At 46.8% G+C, this 21,805-nt stretch overlaps 1 protein-coding gene across 1 annotated transcript in view; it reads left to right on the top strand.

Moving 5' to 3' along the window:
- The first annotated feature begins 6,821 nt into the window (after positions 1-6,821).
- The window catches only part of LOC107187290 (focal adhesion kinase 1), a 19,416-nt gene continuing 4,432 nt past the window's right edge, over positions 6,822-21,805 (top strand). The window contains 17 exon segments of the mRNA XM_015575352.1: positions 6,822-6,904; positions 16,981-17,126; positions 17,750-17,925; positions 18,012-18,143; positions 18,211-18,360; positions 18,456-18,644; positions 18,738-18,818; positions 19,148-19,370; positions 19,693-19,728; positions 19,848-19,979; positions 20,059-20,241; positions 20,322-20,538; positions 20,612-20,802; positions 20,886-21,090; positions 21,183-21,262; positions 21,630-21,802; positions 21,804-21,805. The exon segment at positions 21,804-21,805 is cut by the window's right edge and continues 1,684 nt beyond it. Of these exon segments, the coding sequence (XP_015430838.1) occupies positions 6,822-6,904; positions 16,981-17,126; positions 17,750-17,925; positions 18,012-18,143; positions 18,211-18,360; positions 18,456-18,644; positions 18,738-18,818; positions 19,148-19,370; positions 19,693-19,728; positions 19,848-19,979; positions 20,059-20,241; positions 20,322-20,538; positions 20,612-20,802; positions 20,886-21,090; positions 21,183-21,262; positions 21,630-21,802; positions 21,804-21,805 (2,399 nt within the window).

A 21,805-nucleotide genomic window follows, 5' to 3' on the forward strand; every position in this document is an offset into this window, starting at 1 on the left:
TCGGAGCTGCGGCTTCTCTATTTTCCCCTAATCGTCTCTGCTCTCGCTGAAACTAGCCCGATATCGAACTCCCCCTCCCACGCGAATCTTGTTTCGTTCGAATATTACGTCGGATGGAACCGAGGAAACCGATGTGATTCCGATCTACTCGAATCCATGCAGGATTACACGAGCAAAACATCACCGATGCGGCACTGTTCAAGAATTTAATATCGTCGGTCTTCTCTATGAACAGCCAAGACGCATTTGCGAAACAGATTCACACGGATCGATTCGATTCCACCCCCCTGGACTTTGGTTGGCTGCTTACCGCTGCACGGCACTACTGACCGCCGCGCTGGCCCGACAGGCAAATCCCGTCCAAGGGATAATTAAATTGTCTGCAAAAAGGATTAATTAAACCTGCCCGTTGCGTCTGTCCACGCGGTAATCTCGTAACGCATGGTCCGACCATGCCGCTACATCTTCGTACGAACAATCGCTGGCAATGTCCTGTACGATACATGGTTTATCTGCAAAAGATAGAACAATATTTATCAACAAAACTGTTCCACTTTAACGAATTCTCGAACGAAGAACTCCAAATTTAACACTAGAACTACCAAATCAGTCAAAATGACTGGTTAGTGTGCTCTTATAACGTTGATTAAAATCTTCCAACGCATTCTCTGAGACCTTCTATATTTTCAATGCATTATGTGTAGTGAAGAAATAAGTTAATATATAAATTTGTATATCTTCGAAAGTTAGTCAATAGATAGATATTAATAAATACACGCGGTTGCCACCGAAACAATTGCACGATTCCATGCTTCGATGAATGAAGTCGAAGACATCTTCAGTTGCAACGATCCAGCGTCGCAGCAACACGACAAAGTTAGTGTTTCTGATAAAAGATCAAACTTACGAACAAAATGGAAATAGAGCGTAGTTGGAGCCCACTAACCAACTGCTCTAGCAAACAGAGGACGAACCGCAATTCACCAGCTTCTCTAACGATTTTCGATGAGATCAATATGTATCGAGTCCGCGTCTAGTGGTTCGAGCCGATCGAGTCTCTCTCTATACCCGAACACGGGTATACCTGGAAATTTTCGAGTGGCTGCAGTGGATAGGTTCTAGCCGTCGCAGCACGAATATTCCATTCGTACTTACAGGAAGCAGCAGGGAGGGTTATGTATGTACGCGTGTGTGGGGGTTGCGGGTATTCCGGCGAGGGGCCACTCGAGGGGTTGTTCGACGCTATCAGAGCCGAGCCGAAGCTCCGAGACCACTCGATATAGGGACAGGGTGGCGGCGGCGCGTAGTCTCGTGTGTTATCGTGTTGTTCGTGAAAATAGACGAACGAATTAACTGGTCCAGGGGCCTCGCGTCGGGTAGGAGAAGCGGGTTACGATTGTTTTCTCAGCCCGTTCGCAGACGCCGTTAAAACACAGCCGCCTGGACCCACTTGATATTTCCAAGGCTGTCGAGACAATTTCGGAAATAGCGCTCTCCACAACCGGGGCATACAAGATGGTCGGAGATAGAAACTTAATACGTTCACTGCCACAGTGAAAAAGGCCGTACGTAGCCAGACACACGTTATTTCGTTTTTTTTTTTTTTTAAGTCATAAATCTTCGAAAATATATACGTTTGATTAATAGAGATTGCTTGTAGTGTTTTAAATTATACTGTGATATTAATCTTTTCCGATTAGTCCTTATGACCGAAGATTTTGAAAAATTTCTACAACTTGTTGAGCCAAAAATAATGGAAAGTAGTACAAACTATATAGGAAAGATATTCTACGATTCTTAGCTACAGTAAGCCTCTATGTGTTTAATAATCTTTTCATTACAACCATTCCAATTTTATTTCGCACGGAACAGAACGTTCCCGGGCAGAGCAATCGAATGCAACAAATAACCGTCTAGACCAGACGCAGCGCGAACACGTCTTTCTTTTGATGTACCGAGTGAGTACGCGGCTTTACGCGCGGTTAGATTATTTGACAACGTTTCGCGAACGAGATGCCGCTTTTAATCGAGTTAATGAATTCATTTCGTCGATTGTGCGTGGGTCGAAGTCCCACGGTCCACTCCGTCGACTTCGCTCTTGCTCTCTCACAGACGTATTTTCCAGGAACGGATGCTTCTGCACGTGAAATCGAGTCTTCGTGTCGAATTAAAATGCAAATTCGTCTCCGAAGTGGAAATCCCGCGAAGTCGCGCCGCCACCGCTCGACGGACGGCCGGGGAATCGGCCGTTGCAAAATTGATTCCGATGGTTCGGCTAACTGCGAAACTAATTTCGCAAATGGAACGAGATTCTCGTGGTTCTTCGGGTTGCAAATGAACTTGCGGCCACCGCACACGTCGACCGTTTGAAGTTTCTTGGCTGGGATGTTTTGCCCGCCCTGCATTAGATTTTCGTATCACTTCCGAGTAGACGTTTCTCGCTAGTACAATAAAAAATTCGGGCTTTCCACGAACGACAGAGCTAAAGTCGTAATAATTCACGAACTGGAAAGGTCTTAGTACAACGTCGATCGCTGACATTTCGCGAAACCGTGACGAATGCTGTCCAATTAAATCCGGAAATTTTTGCTTGAATTTATCAATTATTGTCTTCGTACCGAATAGGAATGTTACCTTCTCGACGAATAAAACACGATGACCCAACGACGCTCAGGTATGAACGTAAAGCCATAAGCCCAACATATAAAAGTTACCCCGACGTTGGCACGAACCCCAGAATATCGCCCCACATTTGAGCACGCTCATGGGAGTGCATAAATAGAGCAGACGTCCCTCTCGCCAAAGTTTCCATCGGAAACTACAACCCCCGAACGAAAAAGCATTGCTTCTTCCTTAGAGCGGAACCATATAACTTGTCCATTCTCTGTGTTAACGTACTTAAAAGAAATGAAACGTACGTTATTTTTGAAAATACGTACATACTACTACGTCATCCGACATCAAAGTGTTAATAATACTTTTTAGACTTTTAAACAGGTGCGACAATATTCCGTATATCGACAACTCACCCATTGATTCTCGCACCTGCGTAGAGGAACCGCAATCGTGACTGTAAATCGTAACGATTTTCCCGCCAACGTTCTCTAACAAAAATCAACCCCTTCGCGACCGTGATCTCCCGCGAACCTCGAGGATTCTGCTCGATGCAAATGCGCCGGGTATACCGACGGGGCAAAAAAGCTGTGCCTGGCTAAATAGTACGGCGAGGAACGGACGCGAACGGTCTGGCAGTCGGTTCCAGCGAGAGAGTAGGTACAATGGGTGATCAAATTATTATGAACACCACAAAGTTCATTTGAAATTTGATCGAGAACAGAATTGAAAATACACTTACAATAGTACCTTCTTTATTGTTATGTTTACAGAAACCCATAAATCGGCAGTAACAGATTCTACTTCTGACTTATAAAGATACCCAATCTGTTACCCCGATATTGTACAAATATGCGTCTTCCTGTACACCCCAAAATATATTTAAATCGTGTATCTGTAAGCTACGAACAAAATAAAGGGTGTGTACTTAATTATTATCGAATAACACCGAAACCATGTCATATGTAATTTCTCCATCTGTTCATAATAATTTGATCACCCACCGTATATACTCGTGGCGGCGGCGATGGCGATCGGGTACATAAACGGCTGGGCGCGCGTGTATGTGTTCACGGGGGTTGCGAATCGTGACAGGATCCAGGGGGGTAGGTGGCCTCGGGACCGAGGGAGGCCACCAGACAGGGTGGACGTGAAACGAAGGGGGAAGGGATGGAGAGAGTTAGAGGGAGAGTCGGTGGGGCAGGGGGAAAGGACGCCGGGCGTCGCGGCGCAGGCTGCCGCACCCAGCAAAGCGCCTGCTCCCCTTGAACCGGCAAAACGTATACCTGACGCAACGACGCCGCCAGGAGACGACGAACGCGCGTCGTTCTCGCGCGACACCACACGCTGTTGCTAGGCGCCCTCCGGTTTTCGTTGCTCGATTTCCGCCCCCGAGGGCCAAAAGCCACCCTCTTCTCTCTGCACGACTGTTCCGCGAACTTACGAGGACACATATATCCTGGCTAGCCAAGCCAAGGTCAACCGATAGAGAGGGAAAAGGAACTTTTCACAAGCTCGAACGAACGTTTTTCTCCCCTTTCGGCCTGCCTCGACGGTGTTCGAACGACCCCTCGTGTGTGCGCGTTTCTACTCCAGTGTCGGTGGCCTCCGAACTTCTCCTCCCATTCAGAGGCGGCGCAGCTTTTTGTCCTCGGGTTCGTAGTGCGTGGAACCCGTGTATGGATACTCCTCGACGGTGCAACGAACGTTAAGAGAACAAAAGACTCTCCCGTAACGGAGGGTGAACATACAAACCACCGGAGGTGTCGACGTGAATTTTTCTCAATCTACGTTCGAGAATCTTTTCCGTGGGAGATGACGAACGACCGGGACTAGGTCCGTGCACGCGTATGAGGCAGGATGTAACCGAAGGTGAAGTACGAACCAGTGGGAGAGGGTCGACGTGGAGTGGAGGAAGATTTCGAAGCGCTGTGTCAAGGTTGCACGACCTTGATTCGGTCAACGACACGAACCGCTTGCGTTTCGTAAAATCGAGCGCGTGTGTGCCGGGATTCGCGTGGAAGGACTGCGTCGCCGGCGCACACGATTTCAATTCTCGCGAAAAATCCCTGGGGTCTGACAGAAGAGCCTAGTCGATTCTTGTTTCTCTGTGTTCCACGACATTTTCATCGTTTGTCCACCGAGCAGAGTGGGAGTCGTTCGTTTTATCGAGTTTCGGTTTAGGAGTCTCTGCCACAGCACACCCGGCTTTAAAGCTTCTCGAAAGTTCGTTGGGTCGTGAATCGTATAATTTTAGGGACACTCTTATTCCCCGTTCGTGGAAACGTCGAGCTCCTAGGTTCGACTGGGAATTGCGAGTTTATTGCGTCCCCGGGAAAATCGGTCGAGCGAGATCTTCACCTATACGTGTTTGCTGTGTTTTCTCCTAACCGTAGAACACGTTCACGAATATTTATGAACGATTACCATGTGCTGCTCCTGATGAAATACGTTGTTCCCCGGAGTCATTTATTTCCACCGGTCTCTCCTGTTCAGCCCCCACGCTTTCGATTAATCGAGGGATCGTTCGCAGCCCTGACGAGATCCCCTCGAATTTAGGCGATTCGACTGCCTACCGTTGCACGTTGCGCAACTCCGTTCTCTTTTTTTTTCGTTCGAAACGAGAAAAACTACTCGTCGCGGAACGCTCTGCACACACACACACACACACACACACATCACGGAGGTTAATTACCGCGACCGAACGGGAGTAACACTGCGGTGGTCGGCTCTGCGGAGACTGCAGACAGACGTGGGTGGTGTCCATCTTGAAATAGGTTGCATATTTTACCCGGGAGTCACGCGGTGCTCTTCTAGAAATTAATCTCACTGATGGCCCGTTAACGAAAGGGAATGAGAGAGACAGAGGTGTATTTTGAAACTCTTTTAATGAGTTTGATAATATCCTCTCCATTACAAGATCGTACAAATGATGAAGGGGTATATTGCTGCCATTATACCTAACTCTCCAAGGCACTAATTCCATAATAATATATCGTAGAAGCTGGAATTTAATCTAATTCGATACCTATAGAACAGTTAGATATGCCTCGGTGATCATTATCGCTACATTGGACAAACTTCCATTCCCTGTACGAGCTAATTGGAGAACTACTCCATTGTTCGAAACACGGGTGTTCGCGCGAATACACACAGTGAATTCATCGAAATAGTGTTTCGAGCGATCAACGGTTTGAACCGGAAGGGTTCCGTGTTTACGTTCTATCCGGGGGAATTTACGTGGCAGACAGGGGTTGATGGCTAGGGGCTAACGCTGCGGTAGTCGGAGCTACAGGGACTGCAGCCAAGCTTAGGCGGTGCCCTGCGTTTGGGGTAGGTTAGGTCTGGTCATACGTGAGCTTCCGACAACAGGGAAAACGCAAGAGAAATTCGATAAGCAAACCACGACTTCCCGCCGCACACCCAGGAATTCGTTTAAACGCCTAGTAACATATAATAATTTCCCGTAAATTCGGAAAACCGTGTGTCCATTCGAGTAATACACTGATCGACACTTCGTGAAAGAAGCCTGAAATTATATTTCAAAAGCTCGCGTTTATCGTGAAATCGTAAAATTGAGAATTAATTATCTCACGTGAAGATAATTATTTTTCAAAACGGTGCCTGTACTTCAGATCCATCGAATAATCGAAATCCATCGGTAAGTGGAAGGGAGTGTTTGATCGTGAATATTGCGCGAGGAACAAGCCCTGTCCACTCCAATCATCCGTCCGATTAATCAACGCGAAGAAGAAGCCAGGGCATAAAGTTCTCTACGGTGCACCTGTCCCGCGCATTTTCCGGGGAACATATCGATTCGGAAGTGGCCGTACCGGCGAATGCACCGGAAAGGGAAGAAGCACCACCGGTGAACGGAGTGGGAGGGAGAAGCATCGAGAATCCCATTGAATCCTGCAGAACCTCGTGCGATCGTGCAGCTTCTAAATCCTCGCGAACACCGGAACCGGAAGGAGATTCGCCACGCTTTCTGGCTTCAGGAGGATAGGTTTTCTTTGTGAACGTTCGACGGATTCGAGGAGATCATCGTTACTGGAGCGAAAATAGAACGACGAAACGACGTGACTTTTTCTTCGATCGTTTTATCAACGAAGGGAGCCGGAAAGTGTTGTACACAGTGCCGATGAGAACAGTGACTAGTGGTGGGTGATGCTGAGTGACCCACCGTTTCGAATGAAGTGGGTTTTAGGATGATGGTGGAGCGTGTCGAGGACCATCTCTTCATGTATCGACGTCCCGTTTACCGGGTCTTCCAGTACCTCGAAACCACCGAGTAAGTAAACAGATCGCGAGATGTAACCTGTAATATAAGTCCCGATCGAAATCACCGTGATAACACCTGTTCGACGGAAAATAAATCGGGTGGCACGGGACGGCACACGGGGAAACGTGAAATCGTATTTCCCCTTGGCATCGAGTCGAATCGAATCAGCATAATAATGCGTGAGAGCTTTCGAAAAGTTTGCTTCGTTGGGGGGTAGAGGAGTCGAGGGGCTCGTCGTCTCGCTCTTCTTCGGAACGTCGAGTATATCCAGCTGTTAGAATCCTCCGAGCCACGGAACAGGCGTTTAAACAAAGGGGTTAGATTGGGGGGGGGGGGGGGGGTTGGTTCGTTTGAAGAACAGCCAATTGCAATTTGCGCGTATAAAGCCTTTGAAAGTCCCTTCGCATTCGTGAATGGAGGAACGCCGCGAGGGTGAACCGCCAGAACGGAACGGAGACGGTATTTCGCGCGCGGAATACCGCTTCTCTTTTTCCTTTCTGTTACGTCGATGCGAACGGGGTAACCATGGCGAAATTGCCGACATCGACCACCGGCCCTCTCGGTAACCGTTGCTAATTGGCGCCATTAACCAAGGGGGGGGGCTTCAATACCGCTTCGTCGAGCAGCGTCGCCTCGTTAAAGTTCCCAACTTTCGAATTCGTCGGGATTAAATGATCCGTTTGTTCGACGACGAACTGCATCGCGACCGAACAAGCGTCTCGTTTAATCGCTCTGGCTTTCTTTCTATCCACCGATATTCACATGGAATCTTTATCGATGATAAATGTTTATCTCGTGACCAGTCACGATATCCGTCTGCTCCGAGTAACGAGGAAAATTATGCTTCGGTTCACCTTCCGTTTCTCCCCCTGCGCGGGCAGACGCTGTAAAAAACATCGTCGAAAATTACAACGGAAAATTCGGTTCGCGGAGGGCGTAGCTGGACGAAGGAGGCACGTGGAAAATGAGAAAAGTTTCGCTGAGAATTCCTGGGCCGGCTCGCGGCCAAGAACTTTCGGAAGACGTCCGTGATACCATTCGCGAACGGGCGGTACGCTTTCGTTGGGTTTCCGTTAGACCCGGAACCGTGAGTCGCGTTTCCACCGCGAGAACTACTTAAACACCGATATTCTCTCTCGGCAGAGCAATTCTCGTCTTCTCGTGCCCCCGTCCCTAGTCGTTAGAATTCTTTCAAGGGGAAAATTAAAATCGTGCCGAGTCTGACCGATCTTCTTTCTCCCCGAACGTACTCGACATCGGCAGATAAAACTTGACTTACTTAATTGATTTTTTTTTCCGATACAGAATGACGTTTAATATATGCGATTGCGACAACGTTGTATGAAGTCGTCCGATAAGTAATGGGAATTTTCTTTGACGTTCATAGAAAGTGAAGTACGAAACCGTAATTAAAACTATTAATCTTGTATGTATGAAAAATAACTCATTTGAATTTTGATCAAGAATGCAATTGAAAATACACTTATAATGATACCTTCTTTATTGCAATATGGGCTAATATTTATAATTGCTTGAATTCATCTCTGCGTACCTTCGATATTTTTTTGACTTATATGTTAAGAATAAAAGAAAAGGTATACTTGAATTCGTAATAACAACGAAAACATAAAATATGTGATTTCTCCATTTCTCGAACGAAATCTGTCGATTGGTAGACGAAACTCTCGTTCACGAGACCAGTGTATTATTTATCTGTCTGTTCGAAAATCGTGTCGGTCGGCCTTTCCGTGTGCGGTCGAGGTTCAACGAGCTTTTAAGCCCGAAGAGTCGTAATTTTAGAAGCTAGAAGGACCACCGTCGCTCGGTACGTCTGGCCTATACCAGGACCTACAAACGATCTTCGGAGCAGAGAACGTCGACCTTCGGTTTTATGGTTCGTGTATCCGAGCGTGTGGAGGCTGGTCGCGTCGGATGGCTCCGATGAACCTTAAATTAATTGCCCCCACGGTGTCCCGTGCGAGTTACCGTGTTTAACGAACGCGTATCCTCCTCGTCGAGATTGTCGTGAAACGGGAACAACGGTGTAACAATATTGGCCACGCGAGTCCTGCTCTTCCTATCCCCCCCCCCCATCACCTTTCCCTCGGCTTATTGCCCTATAAATCTCGGATACAATTAACGAGGAACCCGACGGAACTCGAGACCGAAACTTATGCCCTTCGTCGAATTGATGGAACGAAACGTGGATCGTCGAGTTGCACGGCCAGCTCGATAAATCGCGACGATTTCATCCAGCTGGATCGTTGAACTACACCGTTTCCAACGACGCAAACGGGATTCTATTGTGCGGAGTTTAGACTGCAGACAGACACCGGGTTCGGGGACTCTTTTTTGCTTATTTCACCGATGCACGCGAACCACCGCCGCGGACGCTCGTAAAAACATGGAAGTCGTAAAGTTCGAATTTATCGAACACTCGAGAATGCATCTCTATGGATGATATATCCCCGTGGACGAGCATGCTGCATAGTCTATTGTTAACATTTTATTCGTCGCCTAAATGCCATTAGACATCGGCCGGCCGTCTGTGTTCCATGGACAACCTTTCACGCCGATCCCCGTACCAGCGAGACTTATCGCGCCTGCATTTTCTCCCGGTATTGTCTACGGCGCTTTGTGTTCTTGTTTGAGTCTCTGGTTAGTATGCCGTGGTTTCCGCGAGTATCAACTGGTGGAGAAGACAACGGTACTGCGGTACATCGAAATCTACCCACAATCACATCGTTTAACTTTGCGACAATACAGTAACTTCATCGACAATCGATTAATAGAATGTCAACGATTATCATAACGATCAAAAGTCACTCGAGCAAACCCTCAAGAATGAATCAATGGGGAAAACATCGATCCCGGTGAATCAACGCTTCGTTTACAGGGTGTCCCAAAATAACCTCGACTCCCGGGAATGAGGGATTCCTGGGATGATTTGAAACAACTTTTTCCTTAGCGAAAATGTTGTCCGAGGCTTGGTTAACGAGATATCAACGAAAAAACCCCGACCAATCAGAGCGCGAGTCGGCCGAGCTTCCGCAGTAGCGTTTACTACCAATCGTAGCGCGCAGTCAACACTATCGCGGAAGTTCAGCCGACCGGCGCTCTGATTGGTCGGAGTTTTTCCTTAATATCTCGTTAACAAAGCCTCGGACAACATTTTCGCTAAGGAAAAAATTGTTTCAAATCATCTCAGGAACCCCCCATTCCCGGGAGTCGAAGTTATTTTGGGACACTCTGTATACGCGTTGTACAAAAGAAATATCTGTTGACCGACTACGTCTCCAGGCAGTCTGTCAGCGCGCGATCGTGCGTTCCGACCTGGTAAATACGCGCACAACCGATCCACGGCCTGTTTATTTGCGCCACAGGAATTACACGATAGCGACACCGATTTTTCATCGATTCGTCCCACGCGGGTACAAGCTGCTCTGTGCCGAACGCAGGGAGAGAAAGAGCGAGAGTCGAACACGACGATCGTGAGAGAGAGAGAGAAGGAGGAAGAGAGGAGAGAACGGCAGGTTGTACCGATCATGTATGTATACACGTTGATCAGTTTCAGCTCGACGGCGAACAGGCACGCCACGCGAACTCGCCGAACGGAGAACGCAAACGGAACCGATATCACAGGGTGAACTCACGTTTACCGATGTTTCCACGGGGGGTTGAAACGAAAAATCGCTCGTGGAACCTCCGTCGTCCACGTTTCGTGTTCATCGGTGAATTTTGGACGCTCCATTCTCGGATCGAAGCCGTTCCTCCTCCCCCGTTTTCGTCTGCACGCCCGTCGAGCCGGAAAGCCTGCGAAAATAACGGGAGACCAGGGTGGGGGATCGTTGAACAACGGGAAACTAAAATTCCACGATGTCTGCTGAAAAAAAAAGGCGGGTCGTTCCGTCGGGATGTAATTCAATTTCGTAAGACAAGATCCATGCGACCGTTTCGGTGGACGAGCATCGATCGCTGCGGAACTGTATATACGATCGGATCCAGACGACGATGGTCGAGTTACCGCACCGACGACGCAGAAAAAACGGATAGATGGCTGGTGACTATGACGAGAGGAGTCGATTTGTGGGAATTCACCGAGGTGCAATCGGTAGATCGATTCATCCATCGACCATAGGATTCTTCCTCCATGTTCATTCCTTCCACGTTCTGGTTCCAAGAGGAATCGCAAGCGCGAAGCTGTAGTTCCTATGCGGTGTTCGAGTTACCATTTCGAAAGACCTCTGCGTGATCGGAGAAGGTAAATCCGGGAAAAGACAATGCTAGAGCTAGTGGAACGAAAGGCGAACGGGATCTCGTGGCCCGCCTGTCGTGGTCGAAATCTCGAACCGTTCGCCAAAGATACGAAGGCCGGGATCTTCTTTCTGAAGCGGGAGAAAGGTTACGTCAGGGAGAAACGATGGAGAAAGGAGAACAGGGGGTTGCTGTGCTCCCTGGGTCAGCTGGGGTGCAACGACTCCTACAGCCCGGACACCTTGGGCACCTGGAAGTTCCACAAGGTGTCCCGAACGAGGTAAATCTCCACAGAACCGACGTAAAAATCGCGACGCCATTCTGTTAAAATTTCACACTGTCGGGTTCTACTTGTACCCAACAGCCAAGAAACTATTATTAAACAGTTCAATCGAAGTAGCATGTTATTCATGAAAAAAAGCAAGAACTCTAATAGAGTAACATAACAGTTTCTTCTTTAACCCTGATCTAAGGATGAATTAATAGGGTGCTTATCTATAAACACTGAAATTTAGAAGTCTATTAATAGGCTATCGGTGAATAAAGCATTAAGATTCCTCCAGGTAGACGGACTCGAAAGGGGGAGTTGAATAGCGAATGGGTTCCGCGAAACGAGCCCGGAGACCGATTGTCAAAACGGAAGATTTACGCGTACATTTCACACGGCCTCGTAACGATAGTTCGCACCACGGTTCGTAGTGCCTCGTTATTCCCGTGTGACGATGCAAAAGCGCAATAGAGAAAGTAATAGTGAAAGGTAAAGTGCGTGGGCGACAGTCGCAGGTGCGTGGTAGTTCTGCTCGCGACGACGGGTCAGGGACGAAGAGCACGTATCCTCTCTCTTTCTCTCTTTATCTACGCTTCCACCCTGGTTTTAACATCGATCATCCAACCCCGTCGAAAAGAATTCTTCGCGTTGCATCCCTTTCGCGCGATACTTCGATTGCTTCGCCGAAGGTGTGAATGGTAACGCAACGTCTCACACGATATCAGGTTCTTACAGGGAAAAAGTGTAAAAACGGCACTTGAAAAATGACTGGTCAACACACTCTTACAACGACGATTAAAATGTTATGACAATACATTTTCTCAGATCTTTTGCAACTTTTATTACGATATAAGAGTGAAGAAATTAGTCAATTTCTAAAATTCTAAATTTTCAAAAGTTTTCTACGTTTATCCAGCGATCGTAGCAAATATGTGTTTATTGTCGGTAGTTCTAGTGTTAACACGTGGACTGCCACAGTGAAAAAGGCCGTACGTAACCAGACACATGTTATTTCGATTTTTAAAGCTTAAATCGTCGTAAATACATGCGTTTAAAGTGGTTCCCGAAAATTGGTAATAATTATAAATTTCGTTGGAAATTTACCAGAACATTTTTAAAAGCTTCAACTTTCGATTGCTACCAAAAAAACCGCAAAGTCAACGATAAAATTATTAAAAAGAGAAACGTTACAAATATTTCTTTTTAACACAAGCCTTATACCGTAGTATTCAAACCTATTACGTGTTTCTGTATTTTCATATGACCCTTTCAATTAGTATTAGATATTTTAACGCGCAAAAATTGTTTTCATACAGTTTCCATCGTGCTGACAGAAAGACCGGTTGCGACGGTGTTAAAACAATCGTCCGTCAAGCGTCGCAAAATGAACTTTTACGAGCGCAAACTTCACGCTTTGGAAATTCCTGAAAACCCCCAGGCAGGTTCTCGCCGACACAAGGAACGCTTAATCTCTGGATGCGTTTGCTCGGTTTAAAAACAAAAAACAAAGCTGCCATTTCTTTTCTCCTTTCAGTAAACCCTCGGTTCACGGTGTCTCGATATGGGGGAACGCTTTCGAAGGCGTTCAAGTGTGCTATATTTGCGAGAACGCGGGTTTACGCGTCGCGATATCACGTCGAGCGTATTTTTCTCGATGCTCACGACCGAGCGACCGATTACCTCATTCCCAAGCGTCGATGTCCTTCCTATAAGCGAGAAGTGCACACTGGTTGTAATTTATAAGCGGCGGGCCGGCTTTAACATCGTTACCGCCACCTCTGGCTGCTCTCTCCTCCAATATTTCGCGATAAACAAATAAGTCCTCGGCCGTTAGTTCTCGCGCTTCGCAACTATCACGGCATCGCGGAAACTATTTAACGTGTCGCCCGCAAAATTCAATCGATTCGATCGATTTACCGATCAGCGAAACAGAAATACTCGTCCTACGATCGTAGGATATCGTGTGTCTTCGACCCCCTGATGAAGCCAGCTGCAATGCTTGCGAAACGTTGGGAAAAAAATTCCACAAGGACACAGCTTACACCCGAAAACCTTAACAGTGAGAACTGTATAATACCGCGAAAGCTTCAAATCGCCAAAATAGATATCGTTCCCATTATTTTTCTCGGAACAATTCCATCCGATGCATGCCTCCAGTCATCGATCCACGATCGGCATTTAACAATCGGTATGGTTGCGCAACGATCTCTCCTCGAGCAGTGTTGCTTCGACGTCCGAGCTATTACAGCTTGGTACGTACGATGATTGTTCGCCGATCCTCGCCTCGACTGTCTCGTAAATACCGTAACCGAGAGAAATTAATTTATTATACCTCGGGAGCAACGAACTCGCCCGCGACTTTACTCGTTGTCGACGGAACAGCTTTAAACGGGGTTACTTTGCTGTTACGAGCGTGTTAGATTCAGGCCTGGCTAAGATCGGACCGATTCGGAGCGCGGTGCGTCCGTACGTGTGTATTAGTCGGGCAGCTCGTGGCTCTTGGCGTAAGTGCTTCGTCCCTGACCGACGACCGCGATGCAAACGCGCGCCCGGTCGAACGGGGCACGAAGCGACGCGCGTTTTCGAGCGTCGTTGTTTTTGCGGAAGCGATCAGGTCGTCGCGCCGGAACGTCTTAATGTGGGTATCGATAGTGTGGACATGGGCGTAGTCGGGGGGAGGGCACTCCCCCTCCCCTGGACGAAAAAAAGTGGCTTTTGCCACACCCTACCAGAAAAAAATTTGATTTTGCCCCGCCCCCCCTCTCCCTTCCGATAGTTACAAAAATTGCATAATATTTAATATGACAGTATAATTTGGAAGACGACCAAGGGCTTCTATTCACAAAACGCATACATTTTCAACGATTTATGACTTTAAAAAGAAAATTAAGCGTGTCTGGCTACGTACAGCCTTTTTCACTGTGGCAGTCGATGTGTTAATATTTTTTATTACTTATGATTTACTGTATATTCAAACGGGATACGGTGTTTTCACATGTAACGCCGTGAATCTTTGTGGACAATAGTGGTAATATTACACTAGCGTTATCGATATACAGTTAGATGCAAAAAGGAATCTAATTGATACTCGACAGTAGAATATTACAAGGAAATTGAAATTCAATTGAAATTGTATCGAACAATCTGGGGAAGGGTGGAGGGGAGGGTGTTTGGACCGGATGGTGGACATATTTCGGATTATTTTCGTAGTGGACCATAGAAACGGGCAAAATCAAGCGCTTCCGGGCACGGAATAAAACCATTCACGATTTCGAATAGGACCATTAAGTCCGACGGGATTCTTCTATATTCCGAAACGCCGTTAATAATTCCAAGTACCCGATTCAATGGCTTCGTAACTGCGATTGAATGACAACCAAATGAAGTCACCTCTCGCTGACATTTTTAAACGAAGGACACGCGAGGCCGGCCGGCAATTACCACCACCGTAGCACCGAGAAATTAATCGTGAAATTTGAAGAATCCTAAAAGCTCCGTACACAATGGCTCCGGCAAACTGGAGAGCCTCTGAGTGCTGGAATAGAAGGAGGGTCGAAAGCCCCCAGGTTCAATCGGCTCGTATATCCGAAACGGGGTCAATAAAACGCGAAACTTTCGAGTATCTCGATTACTCGACCGGAGGGGCTTTACCTTAAACCCAGCCACCGAGTATCGAAAGGGTCTCCGTATCAAAATATATACGAATGTATCTTCGTGACTTCGGTGAATGCGATCCGACCACGGACGGACGAGTAGAGTCAGGAGCGCAGAGGCGAGACGGTAACCGAGTGCAACCCCCCGTTTGCAAATGTGTCAGAAGGCCGGATCCATAGGGTGGATGAACGCCCGGCCGTTTGAATGGGGCCGTGGTTTCTAGCGTGTAGACACGTGCATTGCTTCCCTTTCAAGAGAGAGAGAAAAAAAAACCATCTCCCATCAGTTCACGCTAGACGAGATTTCTATCGCGAGCAGCGTTAGGGCGGATCTAGTCCACACGCTCGTCGAGAATAATTCAAGAGGAGACAGTTGCCTCGTTTCGTCGCTCCCATTTTCTTTAGCGAAAAGATTTTCAGGTGAAGTCTCTGCGTCTGTGCGAGATCGACGTTCGATTTCATTCGCAGATCACGTAGAGCTTCGAGACTGCGTATCGTCGAATCGAAGACAAACGGATGAGGCGTCCCATTAGGTCATTGCGCCTGACGTCATCACGATTCCCTACGTTGCACCACGAAAGTTATACAGGGTGTTCAGAAATGAAAACATTCGATATTTATATGGTACATAGGACACACTATGACATTTCCACGTTTAAACAATGGAAAATGACGAAATACTATTTTTATCGTTTATTCGTTATTCGAAACTTTTTATCTAGATAATTAGTTTGCCCATCTCTGCTGTATACTCATGACCGATTCGAAACCCGTGACTCGTCCCGTGTCGATTCGCCAAGGTTATCGTGAAATCCAAATCAGTTCGATAAGAGTGCCTGTACCCGAGAACCTGACGCATTTCCGTGTGTAGTGTCCCTGGAACCGTGGTCGTAGTATCGTTATAAAAGTCCGTATCCGCGGGAATGATCGACGGTATCGTTGCGCTCTTGCAATTTCTAAAAATATCGAGCAACAATCACCGAGCCCCCTGTCTGAGAACGCATGGGAACGGCCTGTCTGAATACGATCGTGCTCGAGCGATGACGCGTCGTCGATACGCCGTCGTTCACGCAAAACTGCATCGGTGTTGCGTTCGTTTCGTGCATGGAAACCGACACCATCGACGGTTCTTCCGTCTTCATGAAGGAACATTGTCGGCAAGTTTTAAACGGATCGAGACTATCGATGGAAAAATCGCTAAACTTTGATGTCACTTGTACACCCACGAGCAAACTCAGCTTTTCCGCTAGGGAAAAAGTGGCGCAGGGATAAGGGCTACTACCACTTGGTATCGGGAATTACTGAAATTTATGCTAAATTAACGTTTATTTCACTACTTGAAATAAATTTATCAAGTGGTAGTAGGACTTGGTCTTCCGCTAGGGAAAAAAGTGGCGTACGGTCCTACCACTTGGTAAATTTATTTCAAGTATCAAAATAAATGTTAAATATTAATTTGACATAAATTTCAATAATTTCCGAGACCAAGTGATAGAAGGCCCTTCTCCTACACTGCTTTTTCCTCTACCGGAAGCCAAGTTTGCTCGTGAAGGTACGTGTACATCGAGCTTACTTCTATCGACGTCGTGTTTAGAGAGTAGCAAGACACAAGGTTCGTCGCGAGTCACCGCCGGCCGCGTATTAATTCCTTGCTTTTTCCACGACGACGAAAATTCCATCGGGGAGAAAGAGAAGCAGGGATTTGCCGAAGAAATCCTTTCCTCTATGGACCGGTGAATAATTAATCCTTTCGGGCAAGCTTTCAGCGTTAAGTTAGACTAGCGCGCGACCAACCGAGCCGAGGTTTTATGAGATAATGCATAATTGACGTGCTCGTTGCTTGGCGTTCTCGACTAAGCCCGGCATCCTCGCCGGTTCTTTTTTTTTTCTCTTTCTTTTTCATGCCTCAGCCATGAGGGGATGAGCACTGGCGTGGGTGATGGAGGTGGAGGCGGTGTCGGCGGCGTACAGGGTAGCGGCGGTGGAAGGAGCACGCCGCCCCATGGTTCGCCCACCCCGATGGATAAGGCGACGTTGAAGGTCCATCTGCCAAACGGTGAGTTTTCCAATTATTAACACCTGCTTGAACATCCATCTACCCTTGGGCGACGAGAAACCACGGAAACTTGTAGTTTCGATGCCGTCGTAGCGTATGGGAAAAATATTCACCCTGAAATCTTCGTACGCCACTCCAAAAGATTTTCTGAAGTAACATTTCGGATTTTTTTTTACGCTTGGAGGTTTTGTAGTCTTTACCGATACATAAATGTATCTCGTGGGATTTTCAAAAATTTTATAAATTGTTAATTTTACATCTGTTTGAAATATAGCGTCAACGTTTTTTCTATAAATTATAACTAACAAAATGATCACAATGACCTTTGTGGGTGCTTGCAGTGGAGACATGAGAATATCTAATGGAAATTATTTCAGTAAAGAAAAATATTTTTTAACCATTTATTTTGGAATTGTGTTGAAGTATTGCAATGTTATAATAGCAGGGCACTATTTAAAATTCTTTTTAATGAGGATATAGTCCTGTTCATCCCCGTTATGGAGAAATTTTCAAAAATTTGGAAACTAAAATTGGCCATATGAAAATTAATTGAAGTTAACGTTGCGTCGAATCTGACTCTGACCCCCCTCGAATCACGTTTCCACGGTTGAACGACCTTTCAGGTGGCTTAAACCTCGTGAAATTCGGCGACGCAATCGACGTGAGGGGCATCATCTCCCTCGTGACAAGTCGATTGGCAGTCGGCACGAGACACTACCGAAACCTCTACGCCATGAGGCTCCACCACCCCGGGTCCGGGGAGAGTTACTGGTTGCACCAAGACACCACCATGTACCAGGTACACGAAGCCTTCGAATTCACCTAGTAACGCGATCAATCGCGAATTCGTGAACCTGAAGAGTAAATCGATCACGTTTGTGTCAGGTTCAAGAAAAATACGAGAAGAAACACCCCCATTGCGAGTGGAGGTACGAGTTGAGGGTCAGGTATCTCCCACAGAACCTGAACGATCTGTACGAAAAGGATAAAGTGACGTTCTATTACTACTACGATCAGGTACCTGGATCTTTTGTTTCGTATTTTCCTCCCGAAGGAAATGTTGTTTCAATAGGTTCTTCCGTAGGTGCGAAACGATTATCTGTGCACGAACCACGACGCCCTGGACCAAGACGTGGCGGTCCAGCTGTGCTGTCTGGAGATTCGGTATTTCTTTAAAGACATGCCACAGATTGCCCTCGACAAGAAGAGCAATCTCGAGTACCTAGAGCGAGAGGTAAAGACACCGAGAGACGTTATCGAGCATCGGTTTATAGGGTATTTTCGCTGGTTCCTGGTAAAAAGAAAAACCCTCGACTCTTTTGCTCGTAGGTCGGTCTGCACAAGTTTTTGCCACGATCCGTGTTGAATGGAATGAAACCAAAGGCACTGCGCAAGCTGATACAGCAGCATTTCAAGAAGGTGGCAGCGTTGACGGAGCTGGAATGCATGTACAAGTTCTTTGATCTGTTGAGGGCGTACTACAGATTCGACCAGGAGAGGTTTATTTGCGCTTTAGGGGTAAGTAGTCGGGCATTGTTTTCCCTGCTTCTGACGTGGATGGTATCGAGACACTCGAACGATTAACGGTGTGTAAACTTCTCTTACTTGCAGTCGAGCTGGTCTATACCCGTGGAACTAGTCATCGGGCCTGATTTAGGCATATCTTACATGGCTCACAGAGGCGGAACGGTGGTAGGTTTTTTCTCGATCGTTGAAAGTACACCGACGAGCAAACTCGGCTTCCACTAGGGGAATAAGCGGCGTAGAAGAAAAGTCTTCTGTCACTTGGAAAATTTATTCCAGGTAGTGAAATAAATGTTAAATTAAATATTCATTTGGCATACATGTCAGTAATTCCAAATACCAAATGGTAGGAGGCCCTTTCCCTACGTTACTTTTCGTCCTAGTGGAAGCCGAGTTTGCTCGTCGGTGTACACAGTACCGATCTAGTGGATAGATATCGATCGATTTTGCGTTTTTTGTTTTATTTAAATTTTGTACGAATATATTGTCTGTCGCAGCCAACGAGAATAGCCGAGTTCTCCCAGATACAATCCATTCAGACCCTCGTCTCGGACTGCAAAGAGCACGCGAAAGCATGCATCAAGTTAAGGGTGGCCGGGGCTGCGGAAACGCTTAGCATAACTTGTTCGAGTCTGGATCAGGCGGAAAGTCTCGCGGACTTGATCGACGGATACTGCAGATTGGTGACCGGGAGCAGCACCTCGTTGTGGAATAGAAAAGGTACCACCGCGCGTTACTGGCGTGTTTGAACTTTTAAACGACCCTGAAACGTGGCATGCGCCGAGCGAAAGAAAGTGAACGATCAACGAAACTCGAGTAATTTGTTCGTGACACGGTATCCACCCTCTTAGCGATACACCATTTCGAGGCCAAAGAGTTTTCATATCTTAGCCACCGATCGTTAACTCTGAGACTTTTATTTACGAGAGATATTAATTTTATTTACGAAAAACAGAGTATCGTCGCACAAATAATATCTCAGCGCGTAATCCCTTTTACGTTTACGAACGATAATAAGTTTTTAATCGTTTATACTTGCAAGCTGCATCGTGGAAAAACTATCCCTGTCCATGCAAAGGTTTGTAGTATTTTTTTTGTACGATCCCGTAGATTAATGTGTCTGGTTTAGACACGATGCATGAGAACCCCGGTGCAGATTGATTAATAATTATTCAGACTGTCATTGGTTCAAAACAGACGCCCATCCACCGAAGTACAGGCAAGACGGATCGAACAGTCCGGAGAAGAATGTGAGCAAAACAGGGACGATATTGTCGGAGGACTACGCGGAGATCGTGGACGAAGAGGGAGACTACTCGACCCCAGCTAGTAGGCAACAGTTGGACTAATAACATTATCGGTTTGTCGCTACGAGTACAACGAATGAAGTACCGATCGATCTTTTCAGCCCGAGATTACGAGATAGTCAGGAACCAAGTGGAACTGGGCGAGATCATTGGAAACGGTCAGTTCGGCAATGTACATAAAGGTTCGTACAAAGGAAGGGACAACCAGACTGTAGCAGTCGCTGTGAAAACCTGTAAAGTGGACGCAGATCTCGCAACATCCGAGAAATTCCTCGAGGAAGCCTGTAAGAAACTTTTCGAGGCGAAACGAAATCTTCTCATCCGACTATGTTCTGTGTGTCTAATTGGTCGATATAAATTTCAGACATCATGCAACAGTTCGAACATCCTCATATTATACGATTGATCGGGGTGTGTTCGGAAGCACCGATCTGGTTGGTAATGGAGTTAGCCAGGCTGGGAGAGATGCGTGCCTATCTACAATCGAACAAACAGCGTCTGGATCTAGCCACTCTTCTACTTTATACGTTTCAATTGAGCACTGCCTTATCGTATCTCGAGAGCAAAAAATTCGTACACAGGTAAATGGATAAAGGAAGAAGAAAAAATTATTATAGAGAAACTGTACGAACGAGTGATCCATTTGCTTTGCAGAGACATCGCCGCGAGAAATGTTCTGGTCTCGGCGCACAATTGCGTGAAGTTGGCGGATTTCGGGCTGAGCAGATGGGTCGAGGATCAAAGTTATTACACCGCGAGTAGGTGTAAGCTACCGATCAAATGGATGGCCCCGGAGAGCATAAATTTTCGACGATTTACCACGTCTTCCGATGTCTGGATGTTCGGTCAGTTTCATTGTTAATGATAAACACGCTCGTTGTTTTTTTCCACGATTAACGACAGCGTATTTTTCCTTGGCTCAATTTAGGCGTGTGCATGTGGGAGATTCTGATGCTGGGAGTGAAGCCGTTCCAGGGCGTCAAAAACCACGATGTGATTCACAAGCTCGAAAACGGAGAACGATTAGCCTTACCGAACCACTGCCCTCCGCGATTATACTCATTGATGTCTCAGTGCTGGAGTTACGAGCCCAGCAAACGGCCAACGTTCAAGGAAATCAGAGAAACTTTGCAGTACGTATTTCTCGCACGGTTCGCAATTTCTCTCGGATCGTAGAAACTTAACCGGTTGTAATCGCTGCGTGTCGCTTTCCTGTGTGTTTCAGTGAAATTTTATTGGAAGAAAAACATCAGCAGCAGGAAACGATGAAACGAGAGAACAGGAGAGTGCAGGCCATGTCGTGGGGTATGTAAACCGAAAATGTTCGAGGGTGTCTCAAAATCCGGACACGTAGCTTAAAGAAAGTCAATTTTCTTTTTTTTTTCAAATATTTTGAAACTTGGATGCAGGCAGGGCCGTTCCTGAGTCGGCCGCCCGGGTGCAAAAACGATATCGCCGCCTTGATTAAATTAATGGTATTTAATTAAGAATTTGAGAAATTGAAGCCCCTTGGTTTGGCCGCCCATGTGCGAGGGCACCTTTTGCACCCCCGCCAGGAACGGGCCTGGATGCAGAGTACAATTTGTGTGAGATTCGCGGATTTTGAGATAGCCTCTGTATATTCAGGACATTTTACGGAGCACGGAAGCAGGTAATTTGTGTGATCATTCAGGTGCAGACGATGTACCGCCGCCGAAACCATCGAGGCAACCGCAAAACACGACCGATCAGTCTCAGTTGACCGTTGCCGTTCCGGTTTCCACCTATATCGTGGCGCAAAGCCCCGAAGTTCTTGCACAGCTTCTGAAGGATAATCAAACCAGGGGGGTATGTCCCTCCGTCTACACG

The sequence above is a fragment of the Dufourea novaeangliae genome, unplaced genomic scaffold (assembly GCF_001272555.1).
Source record: "Dufourea novaeangliae isolate 0120121106 unplaced genomic scaffold, ASM127255v1 scaffold99, whole genome shotgun sequence".
Lineage (NCBI taxonomy): Eukaryota > Metazoa > Arthropoda > Insecta > Hymenoptera > Halictidae > Dufourea > Dufourea novaeangliae.